The sequence below is a fragment of the Actinia tenebrosa genome, unplaced genomic scaffold (genome assembly GCF_029948245.1).
Source record: "Actinia tenebrosa isolate PJP-AT-01 unplaced genomic scaffold, QUT_ActTen_1.0 PGA_scaffold4__44_contigs__length_22323623, whole genome shotgun sequence".
NCBI lineage: Eukaryota > Metazoa > Cnidaria > Anthozoa > Actiniaria > Actiniidae > Actinia > Actinia tenebrosa.
The window spans coordinates 7,769,380-7,790,178 of NW_028292581.1; the positions used below are offsets into that span (position 1 = coordinate 7,769,380).

At 37.6% G+C, this 20,799-nt stretch overlaps 2 protein-coding genes and 1 long non-coding RNA gene across 4 annotated transcripts; 2 read left to right on the forward strand and 1 right to left on the reverse strand.

The window, feature by feature from the left end:
* Window positions 1-1,457: 1,457 nt before the first annotated feature.
* LOC116287163 (uncharacterized) lies at window positions 1,458-1,727 on the reverse strand. The gene is made up of 2 exons (XR_004196039.2): window positions 1,614-1,727; window positions 1,458-1,546 (listed from the first exon to the last, which is right to left on the reverse strand). It is a non-coding gene; the product is annotated as an uncharacterized LOC116287163 (long non-coding RNA).
* Window positions 1,728-2,405: 678 nt separating this feature from the next.
* On the forward strand, window positions 2,406-4,989 carry LOC116287148 (uncharacterized). The gene is made up of 2 exons (XM_031693788.1): window positions 2,406-2,501; window positions 3,415-4,989. Exons 1-2 carry the CDS (start codon window positions 2,451-2,453, stop codon window positions 4,426-4,428), a joined length of 1,065 nt encoding a protein of 354 aa, XP_031549648.1. The 5' UTR covers window positions 2,406-2,450; the 3' UTR covers window positions 4,429-4,989.
* A 961-nt stretch (window positions 4,990-5,950) lies between these two features.
* On the forward strand, window positions 5,951-19,555 carry LOC116287160 (uncharacterized). Of its 2 annotated transcripts, XM_031693802.2 has the most exons (19): window positions 5,951-6,153; window positions 6,252-6,320; window positions 6,695-6,770; window positions 7,465-7,757; window positions 7,937-8,017; window positions 8,637-8,767; window positions 9,367-9,478; window positions 10,182-11,029; window positions 11,613-11,869; window positions 12,094-12,137; window positions 12,656-12,701; window positions 13,073-13,267; window positions 13,874-13,906; window positions 14,302-14,385; window positions 14,592-14,789; window positions 16,152-16,305; window positions 17,040-17,085; window positions 17,839-17,982; window positions 18,513-19,555. In XM_031693802.2, exons 1-19 carry the CDS (start codon window positions 6,094-6,096, stop codon window positions 18,519-18,521), a joined length of 2,880 nt encoding a protein of 959 aa, XP_031549662.1. In that variant the 5' UTR covers window positions 5,951-6,093; the 3' UTR covers window positions 18,522-19,555. The 2 variants fall into 2 exon arrangements, with proteins under 2 accessions (XP_031549662.1, XP_031549663.1); XM_031693803.2 differs by lacking the exon at window positions 13,874-13,906 and having other exon boundaries at window positions 18,513-19,554.
* The last annotated feature ends 1,244 nt before the right edge of the window (window positions 19,556-20,799 follow it).

Genomic DNA, 20,799 nt, shown 5'->3' on the forward strand with positions numbered 1-20,799 from the left:
TTTGTTTGATCATGTCGTTCTCTCCCTTGCCACGAGGGTTTTTCACCAGGTTCTCCGGTTTTCTCTCGCTCTTTAAAAATCAACATGTGAGTCGAGCGTTGTGTGTATAAAATGATAAATGTAGTGGTAGTGAGTATACGTAAGAGTGAAAACCGGCACACAGCGAAATCTGCGAAAATAATAAGACTGCTCTACACTTATATAGTCCTTTTTACGGTTCCACATTAACACCACGCGAGATAGTTTAGTTCCCCTTTCTAGTCGATCTATGCCATGATTATCATCCGCCTTTTAATCGATACTGAAAAATATCTCCTGTCAAAGTGTCTTAAAGGACAGGAAAATATTAAAGATTTTTGAAGTTTACTTTGAGTTTGCGCGAACTTGAGTTAATAAACACCAAGTATTTAAAAGCATCCCACATGGAAAAGAGTGGCTATGTGGGGTAAGAGATCAGCGATACAAGTGTTAAGACGGGTTTGCTGATCATAGCGAGGGGTTAATCATCTACGGTCTAGGGGCCGACTAACCTCTCCCTTAGGCTTCGGCCGAGCTTCCTGATCAGTCTGTAAGTCCCCCCGGGATAGCGGTGTTGGGGTCGAAATCTCCAGCGTAGCCGTAAATCCATACGACGGTTCAGCACTCGATGTCTGGAAGTATGGTCCTGGTTATAGTCAATAATCATGCAGTAGAACAAAAACATTCTCTCAGTCCCCCCTTTTTTTATTTCTTCTTCTTCTTATTTTCCATTCATTTTAAGAATTCAAATCACAATCGGCACTCCCAATTCAATTATCGATTAACCAAGAATCATCTCGAAAACCTGTGTGTGGTTTTTCTTTATTACTTACCTTCCTCCACGCAGCCCAAGCTGTAAAACAAAGTCAATAAATCCTACACTTATATACGAAAAAAATTCCTCAGCTTACTCAGGCATACAAATCAAAGCAGTATTATTGATTCTAGAGAATTCTCGCATACTCTTTTTCCCCACACTCAAAGCTGTAAAACAACTGAATCAACAAACCCTATACCTGAAAATTCCTCAGTTCCTCAACCTACAAATCAAAAACTAGCTATCATTCATTATACAGAATTCTTTATCCACTTCTTGCTCTCTTGACCAAGACTCACCCTTTCAGTTTACCACACAAGTTGTACTGCAAATTCTAGACCTCAAGAGAATTTATGCGAGCAAAAGGACAATACAGCACTCTTGAAAAGGACAACCTTGACCACCCAACCATCTAGGCCGCAATGTGGTCCAAAATGGGTCATGAAATTAATTATTTTGAAGGTATGCGCCGTTGTATACACTAGATTGTTTAGAAGTTAATAAATACAATTTGTGGTTATCCTGGGTCCATTTAATTATTCTAATATAGTTGTAGCGGACATCTTCTTTCGTTCAGTGGGGACATCTAATTCAGTAATGGGTACACAACGCAAAACGCTCGTCGATTATATCAGCGATTTAATTCTCGATAATCTTGATGTTCTTCAGTTATTTCATTCACAATAGACAGATTTATAATTACGAGGTTCACTAGAAATAAAAAGTTACAAATTAAAAGCCTATATCTTACGGAAAATCAAATATAATCTTGACATACCATATGGTGTACGTATTACGATCGTCTTGCTGCCTGTCCCGGCTTACATCCCATAATTTCAACTTATGAATATTAATAACCTACGCTAATTAGGAAATCAAATAGTTGTCGTCTACAATAGTTAATTTTCATCGATTCCTGAAATATTTATAACTGGTATAATTATCCCCGCTGCGGTCTATACCTTTTATTTCCAAACCACTTCTTCTTCCGGCAATGGTAAAAGAACTGAAAACTCGTTGCGGCTCGACATAGATTTTTGGAGCAATTGATGTTACAACTCCTAAGAACGTCGATAGACTCGTATGATGATGCTCAAACACATCAAAGGGGAGTATTTCTCACTGAGGTTAAGAACTTTAGTCACTTTGAACGATTCCACAAGTGTTTGTTGATACATTATTGATGATACCATGGCCGCATTTTCTTGCGTCTCGTAAAATACCTTTCTTCACCACTAAACTCGATGAAATTAAAGCTTCTTAAAACAGCACCAATATGGTAACGCATAGTACGTTATTTATTCCTGAGGCGTTGCCTGAAGGCTATAAATGGATTGTTAAACCTCACTTTCCCCATTTAGTTCATGGTGATGAAATATTGATGACTTGAGCATAAACACGCAAAGCCGACAAAGCCAAAACCCACCACGTATTTATGTTCAATGTTCAAATATCCACTGAACAGGTGGCTGACTTGCATGGTAGTTTGTGTGACGTAATTAACCGCTATATTTGACACTGGCTTATAAAGGCAGGCACGTACCCACAGTCTTATAGTGTTCGTTAATCTTGCCTTCAGTTAACAGTAAGTGCTGACATCAGGTGAACTGCAAGCATGGGTGGTTGCTGGACGTTTTTGCAGCTTTTGTGTGTCATCGCTTCGCAGGTAATTATTAAAGACATTCCTATTTCGGTCACAATATCACTGACCGAATCCAAGTTCTGCTAGACAGAAGCAAAAAGCAATTTTATCGAACTATCTGATGGATCAAATAACCTCAGGGCTGATGTAAGTCATAATAATCATAGATGTATAAATTCTTGCAAATGTGGACTGATTTTCAGTAGTAGTTATACTTAGTCTATAAGTCAGGTCTACCTTGATTAACATCAGAATAATTGACATACATATATATATATATGTCAAAAAATCTGGCTGAAAATATGGCGCCATACATAGTTACTATGCTCCAGCCATAGGAAAAGTTGGTTCAAGCTTGACGAGACACTAGAGACATGGCCATGGAAAGATGGGCTTGATGGGGTGAAATCAATAAATATATATATTAACAAAACCAACAAAAAAGGGCATTATAAAATAATTGTTATAAATATCGCATTCTGATTGGTAGGAGCGCGTGCTTTATGAGAGTACACAGCATGAGCGCGCACTTTCAGTTGCGTCATTCCTATGGTTATTGTAATTCGTATTTTATAAAAGAAATAAAAAAACATGCTTGTTGTGCTGTGTGCAGTAAGTTATAAGGCTGGCAGAACACTCGAGAAATGTCGAAAAGTACTCTGCTACGCGTCGTGCTTCTTCTAACTCTTCTCTCGTATTTTGCCAATCCCCGCGTACTTTATAACTGCACACAGCACGCACGCGCGCGTTTTCTATTTCTTCATAATACTAGCTTCAAGATAGTTCGAATGTCACTAATTTTTATTTTTCACTAAGTGAAGGAAAGCTAAAAAAATGCCTGGAATATATGTTTAATTTCCCGCTTATTCCCATCATGTCATTAGTGCTTTTATTCATTTCACATTTTCATGTTAATAAACCTGCTTTATACTTGTAGTTCATTGCAACTTCCTTTGGTCTGTCTTGCAATGGTAGCCCGCAGTACTGTGGTTTGCGGTTCAACCAGTTCACGTTTCCCGCCACCCACAACTCCTTCTCTCGTCCCCAGTCTACTCCATTCAAACTCTATGGCAACAAAGAAGTGTCTGATGCAGACTGCTATGCGCGTAACCAAGGCGACTCTGTCACCAAGCAACTTAAGCATGGCATCAGAAGTATTGATATCGATACTTGTGCGAAGGATACTTTCGATTTACTTGAGGGAAATTATATGATTAAAGCCTATACTTGTCATAAAGTCTTTTACTCCGACCCTGTATCTGCAATCCTGGAGGAGATTGATGCATGGATGGATGCCAACCCAAATGAGGTGGTTGTACTTAGCTTCACCGACAAGGTACAACGGTGGAACAACAATGAAATCGCCAAAGACATCAAAAAGAAACTTGAAGATCTGTGGGCTCCAACCAGTCAGCGTCGTCGTCGTAGAAATTTAATGTTGAATGACGCTTTCATGACAACTGGGGAGTGGCCAACGTTAAGAGAGGCAGTCCAACTCAACCAGAGAATCTTTCTGTTCATGCATACTAAGTTGACATCCCATATGGGGGGAATAACTTGGGCGCACGACTTCACATGGATCAAGCAGACCAATAACAATCTAAAGTTCCAGGAATCCGACAACTGTCAAAACTTAATTCCACTGATTGATGAGAGCTGCCAAACTGATGAAAAGTTGATCAGTGTTGACATGTTTGTGACTCGCGGGCTTCCTGTGTGTACGACCGAAAGAGCCAATGCTTGTAATCCGCTTCTTTCCCAGGCCACTGATCGGTGCTACTATCAAAGAAAGGAATACACGCTGACAGTTAACTTTTTAAAGATCGATTTCCCAGACAGGAATGGTAATCTAGGGTATAAAGTTTTGAAAAAAGTGGCTCGAGACATAAACAAGCGAAACGTCGAATCGTATATTGGTATTAATTTTGGACGTTACACTACCGCAAAATAATGTTTGAAATTTACGGATGCCTTTGTTATCAACTTCCCCGTGGGACGGGGCTTAGGGATAAGGTGGTAATACAGGGAGGATTAATCGAGGTGACTTGCTAAAACTTTTGACTCCAGAGGAAAGATGGTGTTGGGACTTATATTTCTTTTACATTTAGAATCTTGAAAGATTATACATTGTGTCTGCATTTTGTACCCTTGTCAGAGGGTCCGATGTTCCCCGCAGTTTCCCTAAAAAAAACGTCGAGCCCAAGGGCGAGGAAGTAAAAGCGGATATGACCTTAAAGGGATGAATTTGAAACGTTCGATTATCACTCCCCCCTGATTATAGACTCAGATACCTGACTAACAAAAATAGGGTTATACAGTATTATTAGTCAATATATAATATAATGATTATTATAAAATTCATAGTGATTTTGATGGCAGTGGGGTAAGCAAGAGATCTTTGCATGATTCACTGAGCTGAAACCTTTCATTTAAGTGTTGCAAAGCAAGTGCAATATATTAGTGTCAAAATGAAATAGAAAGTATATGAATAAATGGTGTATTGAATAATAAACTGGTCATGTTGAATACGTTTACGTGTACACGGGTATATCTCGTACCCAGACGGCTTCTCACCAAAAATCGATATTTTTCTTAAGAAAGCTCGGAGAAGGTTTTGGGTACGAGAATGCGCTTGGTAATATTGCAATGTGTAAAGTATGTCACGACTGTCGCCGTTAATCCATTAGGAACTAAACAAAATTAAAGAGCATGACCTGTTAACAAACATTCAGTCCCTGTTTTGCACTGCACAACTGTAAGCAAAAAGATAGGCAAAAAGTTATCTTCGTTGAGGTGTGTGATGTCGTAGCTTTTCATTTCTCGGTGCGTGCCGGTGCATCAAAGGTAAGGGAGTCCTGCATGCATGCCGCCCAAGCACTTCTCTAGGTGCTTGCCGGTGCATCAAAGGTAAGAGGGATCCTGCATGCATACCGCCCAAGCAAGCATGCCATGTCGTAGCTTTTCTGCCGGTTCTCTCGGTGCGTGCCGGTATATCAATGCAAAGGTGCACGTAAAGGAGGTCCTGCCTGCATACCGCCCAAGCGATGCCGCGGCTGGGGTTACTTGACAAAGTTTAAATTTTATGGAGGGAGGGGAAGCCAGATAACCCGCAAAAAAACCGCGCATCGAATCAAGAATGAATTAGGAGACACTAGTGGTAAGAGTATTTCCCAACTAGTATTTCCCAATAATGTAATGAGCTTTTATTGGTTTAATTTCCACGATCTTGCGTATTTTAACAAAAAAATAGTATAATGTGCGAGGATTTCAGCGAGAAATAAATCTTGCTTGGTCTTTACTAAAACGTTTGACGTACTTTAAACTAACCTCGAGAAGACTTCAAGGGACACACCGACTTTCATCTATCATCCCGCGCTTTCGACTTTTTTGCCGCCAAAAATACAAAGAATTTGTATTCAGCGGCATGCTAGTTTACCAGATGCGCAGTAGTTAGTACGCATTTCAACATGGCGACCAACTGGTGAGAAAAGAAGCGAACTAAGTAGAGTCACTAAAATCCTGTTAAAAACACTCAATATTTATTCTTCCCTTTGAAAGTACTTTAGATACTTTTAGATTAATAACTGTTGGTGGTGTATGTTAGGATTTTAAGACCATGAGCGAAGCAGTAGTTAAAGAAACGGCTACTCAAGTCAAAGATAGCAACGACAAAAAGGTTCATAAAACGCTCATTGAAAAATTATTTTACGAATATGTTAAACAACTTGATGGTCTAAAGAGATTCTTATATACTGTGCTTTTTCTGTTTAATAGGATTTGAAGAAGGAGAGTAAAGCAGTGGATGTTATAACGGATGTAATATCTGAAAAGGAAGGCGACCAGGTTTGATCACTTGACTTGACTCATTTATCTTTTACAGTACTGTACATGTAGTTCATTTTTCTCGTATGCGTAGTAAGAATTCGCTGGAGGTTATGCTTTAGAAGGGCTTTTTGATATAACTTATTCTTTTAATATCACTTATTCTCTTAATATACGTTTGAGGATACAAAGAATGTCGAAGAAACTTCAAAAACAGCTGTAAATTCTGAATTCGTAATGAATTACGAAATTGATATAACTTGGAAAAGTCTTGAATAATTCCTTAAAATGATTGTGAATTCGAGAACTTAAGAGCTAGGAAGCTTAAATGTTAGGATAATGCAGAAAAAACCTCACTTTTATCACTTACTAATGATTATTTTTTACATGAACAGATAGAAAATGGTACACAAGAGGTTGAAGAAGTCAAAAAGAGAGCTGGGGTACCAGAAGAACTGGCTCCAAAAGAAGGTTCGTTTATTGAATTAACCCAGACTTTTTCTAATAAAGTAATTTAACTGCATCTTTAAGGATTCCTAGAATAAGGGATGATGTTTTATGAATACAATTCTGATGGGCTTATGAGGTGAAGGAAAAAAGAGGGCTAGATTATACACTGTAGAATGCCCAGTCACTCCAGATAGCTGTACAAAATCGTTGGCACCCCGGTCTGCAGTCCCACAAAGGCCTCATCCCTAGTCTACAGACTGAGGTGGCAGTATTTAGTATAACTTGTCATTTTTAGAATGGACAAAGGAAATATTTTTTCTTTCTCTTATGTTCGTCATTGATCTCTTATGTGTTATCAAGAGCATAGGTGGAGTTATGATTTGAAAAATATTTGCATTTCAGCATATTAGTAGGCTTACGAACAGAGGACAGGGGTTAATTCATAACTTTTACCATTTAATATTACTTAGTCAGTAAGATGTATAATATAAATACAGTAAAATCAATTTCTTCTGGACATCTCTTCATATATCACAAACACCTCTATATTTAATACCATAAGGGTATTTATAGTTATTTTATAGAGAGGAATTGTTTTGGGGATAAAACAATGGATTTTCTTTTAGGAAATCAATGCAAGGGGTCTATAGAGGTTCCACTTTAAAAGATAAATGAGAATTTTAAATGATGTATTAAGCTTGTATTTTTTTATTAGTACCTTCAAGTCATGGTGAGAAAGAACCCAGTGTTGATGAACAAGATGACAAAGAGAGTGAAGATCAGAAGGACAGTGAGAGTCAAACTGAGAAAGGCGTAGAATCTACTGATAAAAATGAAGATGAAGCTAGTGTAGACCAGAGTCAAGATGGTGGTAATGTAGAAGAAGATTCTGAAGGATATACCTCAGAAGATGATGATGATGATGATGATGACTCATCTGATTCTGATTCGGATTCTGACGAGAGCTCTGAGTCAGCTGAAGAAAGTGATTATGAAGAAGACTCTGAGGTTGGTCTAAAGAATTATTGATGATTATGATATGATAGTAAAAAAATGTACTTGTAAATTGTTTGGATTTTTAGTGTTGATCATGGCTAAAACTATAACAACCAGTCATCTAAGAATGTAGCCAGAATTAGAATTTGTCTAGTCAAATCTTTTGGCTAATAATTTTTGTGAATGTTTAGGGTGGAAATGAAGAGGAAGAAGAAGGTGTAGCTGATAAAAAAGATGAAGAAAAGGAAGAAGAAAAAGAGGATACGCAAGAGGTACAGGTTATTGCCAGTTTCCTTTCCCTTTACTCATTTACCAGCCTATTTAGCTTAGATGTAATGTTTTTGTTGCAAGACCATATATCATTCTTTTGCAATTTTTTCTTAAATTACAGTATATGGACCTTTTGCAGATATGGTTTTACAGGAAAGGAAAACTATATATTGAAAATTACAAAAAGAAGTTACTACCAGTATTCTTAATACTGTAGTCAATATTTCTACGTAATAGAACCAAAAAATTTCACTAGCTCAATAAACAAAAAAATCACTAATATATAACCAGTTTTAAATGAAAGTTCTTGTTCTATAAGTTCACTTAACAAAATAAACAGGTCTCAGATATGAAGATCAGATCTCACAATTTTTTAGTGTCTTGCAGTCTTGTATTTTTGTTCAGCTTGATGTATTGAGAACCTAAGGAAACAAAAACTTCAACATTGTGTTATTGCATGTTTAATTTATACATGGTCTTGCATAGTTTTACATTATTTGCCACTTGCTATCAGCCTTTATTTGAGACTTGCTAAATCATTTTTTAGTCCATATTGTACTTGTATCTTAATAGTGCGATCCTGTGATTTTTACATTCATTAATTCAATTTGTTGGGGCAAGGTTGAAGAAGAGAAAAAAGAAGGTGAGGAAGAAGAAGAAGAGGTGAAGAAGGATCCAGCATTTGTTCCTCGCCGACAAGACTTTTGGTCTCATGATGACCGTTGGGATGACACACCAATAGAAGAGTCAAGGTACAAAAAAACTTATGTGCTTTACTGCACTTGTGGATTAAGTCAAGATCTGATGTACTGTGCATCAATGGTGTAGTGAGGCATTTTCCCATCAAGATAAATATGTGTACACATACATGTATCATGTTTAGATTTTCCTGTCTTATCCACAGGAATCCCACATCAAATAAATGAAATTTTGAAACAGTAAACAAATCAGTAACTTGTAGTCATATTCAAAGACAGACTATCAAATGAATAGAAATTACACTTGCTATCTTCCACAAAAAAAGGTGTACAATTTAGTCACCCCCCTCGATTCTACCCTGCTGTGCATAGGGTAATACATCAGACACAATTATTTGTATGTGTGTAAAAATAAAGATACAAGAAGAGAGTTATGAATACAGTACATCCTATCCCATTTTATTTCAATCCATTTTTTTTTTTTGCACTCTATTCATTTGAGAGAACTACAAATGTTTGGATTTTGATGTCCATCAGTCGAAAATACACTGTAAAAAAACTCAGACTGCCAATAAAAGTCGCACATATTTTAACATTGGATATTTGGGTATACACTTTCCATTGTTAATTATGGTGTTTTATTTATCTTTCAGAGAGAGGCCTTCAAATAGAAAGCTATGGAGTACAACAACAGCATCTGATAAATGGTTACATGATATGTATAATGAAGATGAGCAAATGCCAAAGACAAGAGAGGAACTAAGGGTAGGAATTCATAATATAAAGCATGAAAAATACTAATGGGAGGAGGAGTAGAGGTAAAGAAGGGCTTCTGAAATCATGTAGATTTGAATCAGTACAACCAGCCTCAGAATATATTAATTATACCATGCTAGTACTTATAGGCTAAATTTAGCAAAAAAGGCCGTTTTTGGGTCCAAAAAACAGTATTAGGAACAATTAAGGTCAGAATTTGTTTTGGAAAGTTAGGGCATTATATTGTAGCATGTATAGCTTTAAAGATATTAATGACTGAAAATAAAAACTTAAGTGCTAGATTTTGAAGACTGGCCAAACTTACTTCCTTTTTTTTGTCATTCCAAACTTTAATATTTTAAACTTATTATTTAAACTTATTTTTGTACATGTTGCCTAACATCCAAATTGAAACAAGTTTGACCAAACACAACCAAACATGTAGATCAGTCCTCTTGGCTGGTTACTTTCACTGGTCACATGCTGATTAGTCTGATGGGGTTGGTCATATGTCTGGCCATTGAGCAGCCATTATTTCCTGATGCCTTTGACTGGTCACATTGACTGGTGACTTTGACCTGTCACATTGACCAATCACATGCTGATCAGTCCAGTGTGGCCAGCCAGTCATCATGTCTGGCCATTGTGCACTTGTATACTTTAAACCTTGCCTTCTAACTTCCTAGCAACTCAATGACATTTTCGTTTTTAGTTATCACAAGGTGCTCAAAGAAGAGGAGCTGGTCGCTCTAGAGGTAGACGTACGTATGAATTACAAGAATTTATTAATGACAAAAGCAGAAGACGAAGGATGCCCCAGAGGGGGATGGGAGGTATGAGAGGTGGACGGTCACCACAGAATGATGAAGGTGTGGAAGATGATTATGGAGAAAGGAGAGTAGAGCACGAAGAAGAGGAAACTAGAGATAGAAGGAGAGACAAAGAACAAGATGATGAATACAGAAGCAGGAGAAGGAAAGATGAACCACAGGAAAGAGGATTCAGAAATAGGAGAAGAGATGAAGACGACAGAAGACAATATGAAGAACAGGAAAATGAATATGAGAATCGAAGAAGGAGAGATGACAGACCAGAAAGAGGAGTCAGGAATAGAAGGACAAGAGATGAACCAGTTGAGGAAGAGGAGTATGATGGCAGAGAAAACCAAAACAGAAACCAACGTAGAAATCAACCAAGAAATAGAAGGGGCAATAGACAATCTTATGATGAAGAAACAAGAGATAAAGAGGGTGAATATGTAGGTGATAATAGTGAAGATCATTATCAAGATTCACGTTGTAGAGGTAGAAGAGGTGAAAGATTAGAAGAAAAAGACAATAGAGGTTTTGCAAAAACACATTCTTCACCTGAACAATATGATTATCAGGATAATAAAACAAGACAGAGAGGGAATAATAGAAGAGAAAGGAGAGGGGAATCAAGAAATGTTGAAGAGGAATATCCTGATAGATCAAGTTGGAAAAGTAGTCAAAGAGGTGATAGAAACAGGAGAAGAGATGATGGTGATAATGAAAGGGATGACAGCATTCGAAGTAACAGGTATAGTCAACATTTTTTGAAAATTTTTTGGAATCCAACTGAATCAAAAAAATCAACTTTGATGAACTCCAGGAGGGATTTAAACCAGTGACGTTCTATTTGCTAGTCAGACGCTCTAAGCAAAAGGTCACATGTTTAAATCTTGCCTGGAGCTTGGAATTTTTTTTTGAGAAAAATTTGCTTGAAAGTACATATTTTCACATCTTTAATAACTATCCAAGCACCAAAACACCTTAGTAATTAATCTGATTGCCTTGTGGTCCTCTTTTAACGTCTCTAGTTAATTACGTGTATGTGGGAACCACCATAGATGTGGTCTTTCAAGTAGTTTACGTTGGACAACCACACTTATTACGAGCTTTAAGCTTAATTAACCTGTACTGAGATTCGCAGATTCAAACCAGTTATCTGACTCTTTGACCCCTGGCAACCATTGTTATAGCACCCTTACTGTCCACTAACATGTATTAAGAGGTCACGTAAGGTCCGATAATTTAAAGGTAATGTAACGTGAGTTCTGGTCAGGCACCTTAAACTCAACAACTAACTATTTAGAATTTTCTTTCTCTTGATACAATTACAGAGATAGAAGAGACAGAAGAGAAGATAGATCAAGAGGAAGACAACACGATGATCAAGTCCAAACTAAAGAACCATCGCCAGCAGAAAGCAAACCATCCAAAGCCTATAGCCAATCCAGGGGGAGAGGAAGGGGAAGAGGCAGCCCAAGTGATGTGAAGAAGGCACGAAAGAGTGCTGCTGACTTTATGAGGGAAAAAGAACTTGAAAAGAAAAAAGAAGAGGAGGAAAAGGCAAAACAGGCAGAAGAGAAATTTGAAGGTTTGTAAATCATTTTTGCAGAGATTTCAGAGAAACAATTAATAAAATGAGATCATCGGTATTTATGAAGGGAAATCTTCATTTAGAGGATAACACATAAAAGAAAAAAATATATGTGGACCTGTAGCACTCATATTAAATTGCAACATTGAAATTTCAATTTCAAAATATATTTAATGCCTCTAAAAAAATCAATTTTGAACTTGTTTGATATTTATGAACAGATGCTGACAGTGATGTTATAGTAGAGAACGATGAAGACTATGAGGTAAGAAACAGCTATAGCGTAACCTATTTTTATGCAGTAGGCCTAATTTATCTTGGTAGAGGCGTAGACAAGATTTTGTCTTGGGAGGGAGGGGAAGGAGGCCAAAAACCTATTTTCAGTTGAACTTATGTGACTACATACGCTGTAGATGCTTAGGTTTCTACAGCATTAGGATGGGGGAGGGGGGGGGGGGTAAAGTGGCTATGCTTCTCTCTTGGTGTGACGGTTGTGCATGAGGAGACACATGAATATGGATACAACTCAAACAAAGAAGTTCATTCTCAAGAGAATGGCACTGGGTCTGAAGTGGGTAAACAGTGCACCAAGAAGAATTAGGTTTATTGGACTGAAATGTTAGAATGTGCTATGCAAATACCTGGTTAACAGTACTGTAACATCATATCGTGTACCTGAAATATAATTGATTATGAATGTTTTCGCAGAGGTTAAAGGAATGCACTGCATCTTAATTATTTTAATTAGTACAATTTAATGACAATTTTATTCTTTAATCACAGTATGAAGGTAGACCAACTGAAGAACAGGCTGACAAACAAGAAGAAAGTAAGTACAACAATTCAACACAAACCTATATATGTAACAATCTTTTCCTGCCAGAATCACCAGCTCATACATAAATTGCTCCCTGATTATCTTAGCTCAGATTTTTAAAATTAAAATTCCATTACTCCAGTTTTATGATATTCTGAAAATGCTAACATTTCAATGGCTTGTAAAAAAAATTTTTTTTACTGCCACTAGTCAAGAACATAAAAGGTACCAAATGATTAATTTTGATTGACGGCAGAGAAAAACCAAATTTCAGCATGCAGCTCGAAATGTAACTACCGAGTCCGCAGAAAGAATATCAAAAACTGCAGTAAACTACTGGGTAGAAGTTGCAGAAAGTAAACCAGTTTATCAATCTTTTTCAGCATCTCATAGACAGAGTCCTGCTGTCCAACATAGCAGACCTCACCCGACCACTGAACCAACTCAGACCAGCAAACCCAAGCGGTATTCATCACAGCGTCAAAGGATGTCCCAACAGACTGCCCCACCTCCAGCAGAATCCTTCCCTGAACAGATGGGACAGGTTATGGCTGACGGATCTTATTATGACCAGCTGGGTAGGTATACTTGGATTATGACTACAGAAGTGATGACATTACTTTGTTGGACCAATAACCCTAGGATGGGGTATTCCCATAATGAAAGGCAGGGATGATCTTATCTTTTAGGGTTTGAAATCACTCTTGGGGATTAAAATAAAGTAGCTGTTGGTTTTTTTAGCACATGCGATGCAGTATCTTTAAGGGAGATGTGATTGATGACCCCAAATATTCAACTGGATGCCATTTGTCAGTTATGTACTTTCAGTGTATGTTATAATAACCTCGTTTTACATGGGAGTACCTACCCCTCCACCCCCTCCCATTCTGACCAATACTGCACATCTGTTTATCATTTTTCACTAGGTTTTTTTTACATACACAGTAGATTCCTCTCTTTTCTTTACATTGAATCCAACCTCAGTTTTTATGCAACCCTCAAAACCCATGGGCTGATCAAAGTCAGGGCAGACTCACATGTTATATTAGAATATAATGTATCTAATATTAGGTATTCATTATTCAAATATTATGTACCCATGTGAACTTTGAACAGTACTGTCAACATTTATCAAGTCAGAGTTTGATCTGACAGTTAATTCATCACTTGTTTTCTTTATTCAGCCTATCAGGAACAAGAGATGTTTGTTTCACCGGGTACACCTAATATTATATCATTATTCAAATATTCCATACCCATGTGAACCTTGAGCACCATCAACATTTAATCAAATCCAATTAGTAGTCTATCATCAATGCTGCGCTCTGATTAGATGAGCTACTACTAGGCTATAAATTATAGTCTACTAGTAGCAAAAAATGCCAGCTTTGAAAACCAAAACTTATCTGCGCCTATATATTTGACCGACTACCTGTAGTTGGATTTAACTAAAACAATTAGTCCTCTCGATTTCATTGCCTATGAGTCAATAGCCAATTTGGCCTTCCGCCTAATGAGCTATTGACTCATATCCCATTTGGGCCTGAGAAGTAATTGCTAGTTATCTTGTCAGAGTGTGATCAGACAGTTAATTTGTCACTTTTTCATTCAGCCTATCAAGAACAAGAGATGTTTGTGTCCCCGGGCACACCTCCGATACAGAATATGGGAATAATGACATCACAGACTATGCAAGGTATGGTAATAACTGGTGGTCAAGCGAATATGAAGTACTTCATATAGTACTGCTGGTGGTTCATAGGTGCCTTGATGAACATCAATTCAGTTGTTTCATTGTGGTATCCGGGCTAGAAATTGAACCCAAGGCCCTAGATGTAAGAGGGTGCTACACCGCTCTTCATTCCCCATGCAATTATTAATGTTATATAATGTTGCACACAGGTGATGAGAATGAAATCCGTCAAGACCTTAACATGCAGCATGCACAAGCATTAGGACCTATGCAGCATGAAAACATGATGCAACAGCGACTAGCAGCCATGCAACAGAATTCTATGATCAACCAAGAAGGTGGTATTCCTCCAAGAATGATGGCACCAATGTCTGGAATGATTCCACCTCAAATGCAACCTCAACAAGGTACATGTATAGTAATACACTATACAAACTTAGTCGAAATGATCAGAAAACGTATACAGTGAAACCCCTCTATACCGGACCCTCAGTATACCGGAATTCTCTCTAAACCGGACAAAAGTTTTGGTCCGGAAATGTTTCCCATATATCTTTTGTAAAATAAACCTCAGTAAACCGGAACCTCTCTATTCCGGAAACCGGACGATAATTTCGGTAACAAACGCTATTTGACAATAGAATCCAACCCAGCTAGTCCGGAAGAACGTACCTTTGTTTCGGAAGTACCGTCACTAGCGTATTTGCGGGTGTATAAATTGAGCCTACAGGCACAACTTCTAAACTCACAAAATCATCGAAAATTTTCTTTAAATAGTAAATCTTGTTCACAAATAGACATATAAAGACTAATTGATTGTTTTCAATATATAAATGTTCAAACAGAATGCATAAGGAAGGTTTAATAGTGTTGAGAAATACTAAAGATTGAATGGTTCGTGAAGTTGCGGCCGCCATGTTTTTTCATGTCACATGGCTTTGGGGTCATTCCCAGTCCATTTTACCGGGGATTTTGTTCAGATCGTATTTAGAATCTTTCTTCTTGGCGTTCTTTTGGAAAAAAAAGTTAAGAAATTTGCTTAGTTTTTGATCTTATTGTTGATATTTTTACTTGAACTTTCGTTTACGTTTGTTTATACTGACGCCAAACGATTAGACACAAACATATTTTCAATAGGTGTGATATCGCACCTATTCAAATTGAAAACAAAAGTAATTTGCAAAAACCTCAGTATACCGGAACCCCCGCTAAACCGGAAATTTTTATCGGTCCCAGCACTGTCCGGTATAGAGGGGTTTCACTTGTAGGTTTGCCTTGACTAAAAAATGTTAATAATGTATTCACCTACTGTAACAAGGATAACATCAAGATGCGCATCGAATCAGATTAATGGCATGTGTAATTCTAGCCCCATTTCAATGGCAGGTCAAGAATGATGTCAAAAGGGTAGCTGTAACTAGAAAGCCAGCAAATAACTCTATTCTTATTTTAAAACTTTTAAAGGGTTGTTTGCCACCCATTGTACCCCCTCCAACTGTAACCGCACAGATTATCAAATTTGTATTAATTCTAATTCAATTGACAACACCCTGTCGAATTTGAAGATCATTTCCGCTAAGTATGTAACCAAGATAAACTTTTGTTTGCCACCCAATGAACCCCCTCCACCTGGAACCGCACAGATTATCAAATTTCGAATGAATGTTACATTAATTCTAATTCAACTGACAACGCCTTTGCGCCAAATTGAACCGTCGCTGCGAATCGTCCCGATCAATGATTTACCAACGTTTGTTGTCTTATGGCAGGTATGATTCCGGGTGCCATGATGCCTCCAATGTCACAGGGTAATGCACAGAATGGTAATGTACAGTCTACGTCATTAACGCAGATGAATGTGCACCCCAATTATTCCTCGGCACAAGTCTATCCAGGACAGAATATGATGTACGCTAATTCTCAGTAAGTTCATCTGCAATCTATTACTAGTTTTATTTGTTTAATTGCTTAACGCTTTGAGAATAAAATAGTTTAAAAAATAATACTGGAATTGCGTTAAGTGGCATCTCTTGCGCAAAAAAAAAAAAAAGAAGAAGAAGAAAAAAGAAAGAAAGAAAGAGAGAGAAAAAAAAAGAACAAAAGAAAAATACAAAAACAAAACAAAAAAAAACAACAACAAACAAACAAAAAAAAAACAAAAACAAAAACAAAAAAAAAACAAAACAAAAAAACAACAACAACTAATTAAAGAAAAAAACTGATTTTCAAGATAGTGTTTTCTTAGAAGGTCTCATATCACTCCAATTTTTTTACTGTGTGGACATACTAACCGGGAACACTTGAATAAAACTGACCAATCAGATAACAGTAAATCAGACAGAGATTGAGCTGATAACAGCGTTAGCCAATCAGATTATCACGTTCTCATGCTCTTATTATATCGAGGCGCTATCTGATTGGCTGGTTACAAATATTGAACTAGATGTCGCGATAGGATTGGTTATTTATACTAGTTTATCGATAAATGTTCCCGGTTGGAGTATCCGCACAGTAACAAGTAAGAGCAGCTGTCAAGACTGTTACCCACTAAGAACGTCCGACAACCCAATTTGACCACAGGGGCCCCAGTATCAAGATTGTAAAACTAAGGCGGAATTTCAAAATTTTTATCAAATCAAATTTAACGATCATTTCAGATATCCTGGTATGATGGGAATGGTTCATCCGTTTATAGCTCAACAAGTAAGTATATGTTAGGATAGTATAGTTAGTCAATGAATCGTATTTTCTAAAGGACAAAAATCCATCTCTCCTGTCAGTTATGGTTTTACATTTACACTTTTTTTCTTGAGGTGGGGTACACACCCAAAGTAGGCGACGTAGGATATCCTAAGATTCAGACTTGACTGGGGGGCTTTTCGTAGTAATAGTACTTCATGTATGGTACAAAGGCGTGTATCATCAATTACATTTATTGGTAGGAACAACACATACCATTATATACGAAGTTCGGACCTTCCGGCAATAATGAGAAGCTTTTAGTAGAAATGCTAGTCAGTTCACCTCACAACAACGTTATAATAAACATCACTATATCAATATTTGATTGCTTTTGAGGTTCAATGCAATTTTGATTATTTTATTCGACTGAGCTTAAAACGTGGCCAGGAACGTGGCCAGACTACTTAAACATTGAACAGTATTTTTTTCAAATCCATTTTTGAAAAGGACAAACTAGTTGGTTTTTTTTCCACTGGAAAATGACTAAAATGTGTATGATGATTGACATTCCAAAGCTTATGTTCTGGCCTCATACCTTGCCAAATTTCTAAAATTTGGACAAGTGTGCAGGTCTTAGTTTTATTTCAATAGCTAAAAGGGGGAATTGATTATCTGAACCGTTACTTTTTTGTGCGCTCTGCATTTGCTTTGGCTTCTAAGCAGTCCCTGGTCTCGTTTACTAAAATGTTTATATTGGTATCTTTTTTCTGCCAGATGTATGGTATGCCTGTGCAAGGCAATCCCTATTACTCTCAGCCACTGTTTCAGCAACCAGTACCAGAACAACAGCAGCAGCAGCAGCAGCAACAACAACAAAGACGAAGGCCTAACGCTGCTATCACAATAAAAGCACCTTCTGTGAGTACGGATTGTTGTCAGATTGAATATAGACATCTTAGTACCTTAGGCGTGAAGTTTTGCTATTTAAGACCACGTGCCATTCTCTGGAAAATAAGATGTTGTGTTCGATTTGTACCCATATTAACTGGGGTTTTCGATATTCTGCGAATTCAGGCATTTCAACAGCTTGTTGTTAATTGTTTTTTACTGCCACCAGTCAAGAACATGAAAGGTACCGACTGATTATTTTTGATTGACGGCAGCGAAAAACCAAATTTCAGCGTGCAGCTCGCAACTACCGGGTTCGTAGAATACTATCGAAAACCGCAGTAATGTGTTTTCTCGTGCGCAACCGTTTAACAAAGAAATAGATTCCCTTTCCTTTCTACTTCCGTCTGTTATTTTAGATTAAAATAAGAGAAGCACGGAGGCGTGCGGTGCTTTGTCTCTCAATACTGCGGTCATAGGTTTATCCCTAGACCATCATGTGTTATAATTTTTTCCATTGATGTCTTCTGTAGAACTAATTTTTTTGTTTTCATTTCCAGGAAGCCTAACTCGCCTCAACTTGTCGTATAGTCTCATGTACATGTATACCTACTGCAAGCCGAGTTTAGTATATATGTGGCTGTTGCCTTTTGGGTCAGTGACTGATGGTCTACCGAGCGTGAAGGGTCGACAGTCGTATTTTAGTGTATGCACATTGTTGATAAAAAGGTCATAATATGATATAAGAATGGGTTGGAAAACACGGCGATGCATGTTTTTTATTCTACTAAATGAGTATTACATTAGGTTTGCCAGTGCCTCAGAAAAATGCCCAGGAAGTATTCTTGGGGTGCAACCATTCAAAATCCCCACGATGAAACAGCCGCCATGTCGGTGAACCTAAAAAGAAAAGTCAATGGGGAATGCTTTGTTATCGTCTACCAACATGGCGGCTTTGACGTAACACACACCCCAAGCCGTTATATATTAACTGAGTTCCAAACTTTTAAGTCTAAACAAGAACAGATCAGTTACATCTGAAGAATGCAAATTATTTTATCAAAATCTAAATAGCTGTATAGGACTTTTATGACGTAACAAGTGAATATGAAGGAACTACTCTAACACCGTATAAAAAAGCTAATTATACTAGTATGCTATCATAGTTTTAACTTGTTTACACAGTATTTAAGTTCCCCTTTTAGGTAATAACCACTAGTGATCTTTTTACAATGTATATACTACAAACTCTATGAAAATGTGTTTAGAGATTTGAACAATTTTCATTTAAAATATTTCTTTTACAAAATGATGATCTTACAGTTTCTTATTCTTGCACTTTTTGATCAAAAATATCACATTTTACACGGCGATAATAAGCGTCTAATGTCTAGAGGCAATTATATAATAGTTATAGAATACTGACAAATATTTTCAAACTTTTTATGTCGGTCCGGTGTTTATTTTTGTTTTGTTTCGTGTTTGGTTTTCACATTTCTGTTCGTGAGTAGGAAGCGTTTTCACTTTAGTCATTATTAATAAGAAATAAACAAAAGAAATCGGGCTTAACCGCTTAATCTTTTTCTACGTTTTGAAATTATTTGTACATTTGTCTAATAAAACGACAAAAGTGAAGCAAGAAAATTATATTATATGTTTATGTGTGTGCGTGCTGCTTTCATATTTGCTAGGAATTATTATATTAGCGTAAAGGTTGTGTGGGATGGGTCTAGGATAGGTTCAGACTTGATGGCCTCAAGTTCAGTTCCCATCGTAACTGAAATGTTTTCCGCTTTCAAGATCTTGACTAAGTGGTGACACCAATGCACTATCTAGAGGATGCCATGTGGAACAGCCTGGAGGATCTGACACGTTACGCTTAAGAGCACGTTGCGGAATGTCCTCTAGCTTTCTTAACATCCCTACATTCTGGAAAAATCCACTTCCATCGCCGCCATAGATGGTAGGCGAAGTGCTGTCCGTATTAGCGAGATCTGAAAAACTGCATGGGGCCTTTAGGGATACTGGTGTGTGACAAGGTGTACAAGGTGCAGAGTTTGATAGATAAAAAGAAAAAGGTGAAAGATTCTCGTCATTTGATGGTTGCCATATAGAAGGACGAGGACTAGTGGGCGAGCATGGGATATGAAATAATGGCGAGGAGTGTCTTCGATTCCAGTACGACTCTAGGTCCCTAAACTTTTGAAATAACTCATCGTCAGCTTCATCTTCAGGATTATCAGGAAGGCTATTAGTTCTGCTTTTGGTTTTCTTGAATGAACCATTATCCAAGTCGACATTAACTGGATTGGGGTGAAAGAGAAATTCTAAAGTTTTCACCCCTCCATTCTGTGAACCCCACGTACATTCGGTGATCCTCATATGCTTACACCCTTTGGGGGAACAGAATGTAACTTCACCAGTATCTACTCCGGGGATATCCAGTACTGGTAAATAGCCAATGAAGTCTAACTTGTAAAACGATTTTCTACTGTAGGTGCCTTGTCTGCCCAACTTCTGACGTTGGATCCTTTTGTCCTCTCGTGGTTTTCGTACCCTGTTTCTGTACTCTTGATTCAAGTCATTAGTGGGTTCTTGATATGATACTGGGTTTTTGATAGCTAATGATAAAGATGCCGCATTCGTTAAGGCCTGACGTCTCAGGGAAGGCATGACCCCTCCTACCTTGCCGTGGTAATCCATAGAGTTATAGCTACCTCGGGAAGGATAGTTTGGCTTTCCTCCAAAGCTTTTACTCCGGGTAACTGGCATGTGATTGCGTCTTGATGAAAAAGCACTAGAAGAGCTCGTGGTTTTGTGCAACTTTTCTTTCCGATACGATTGTTC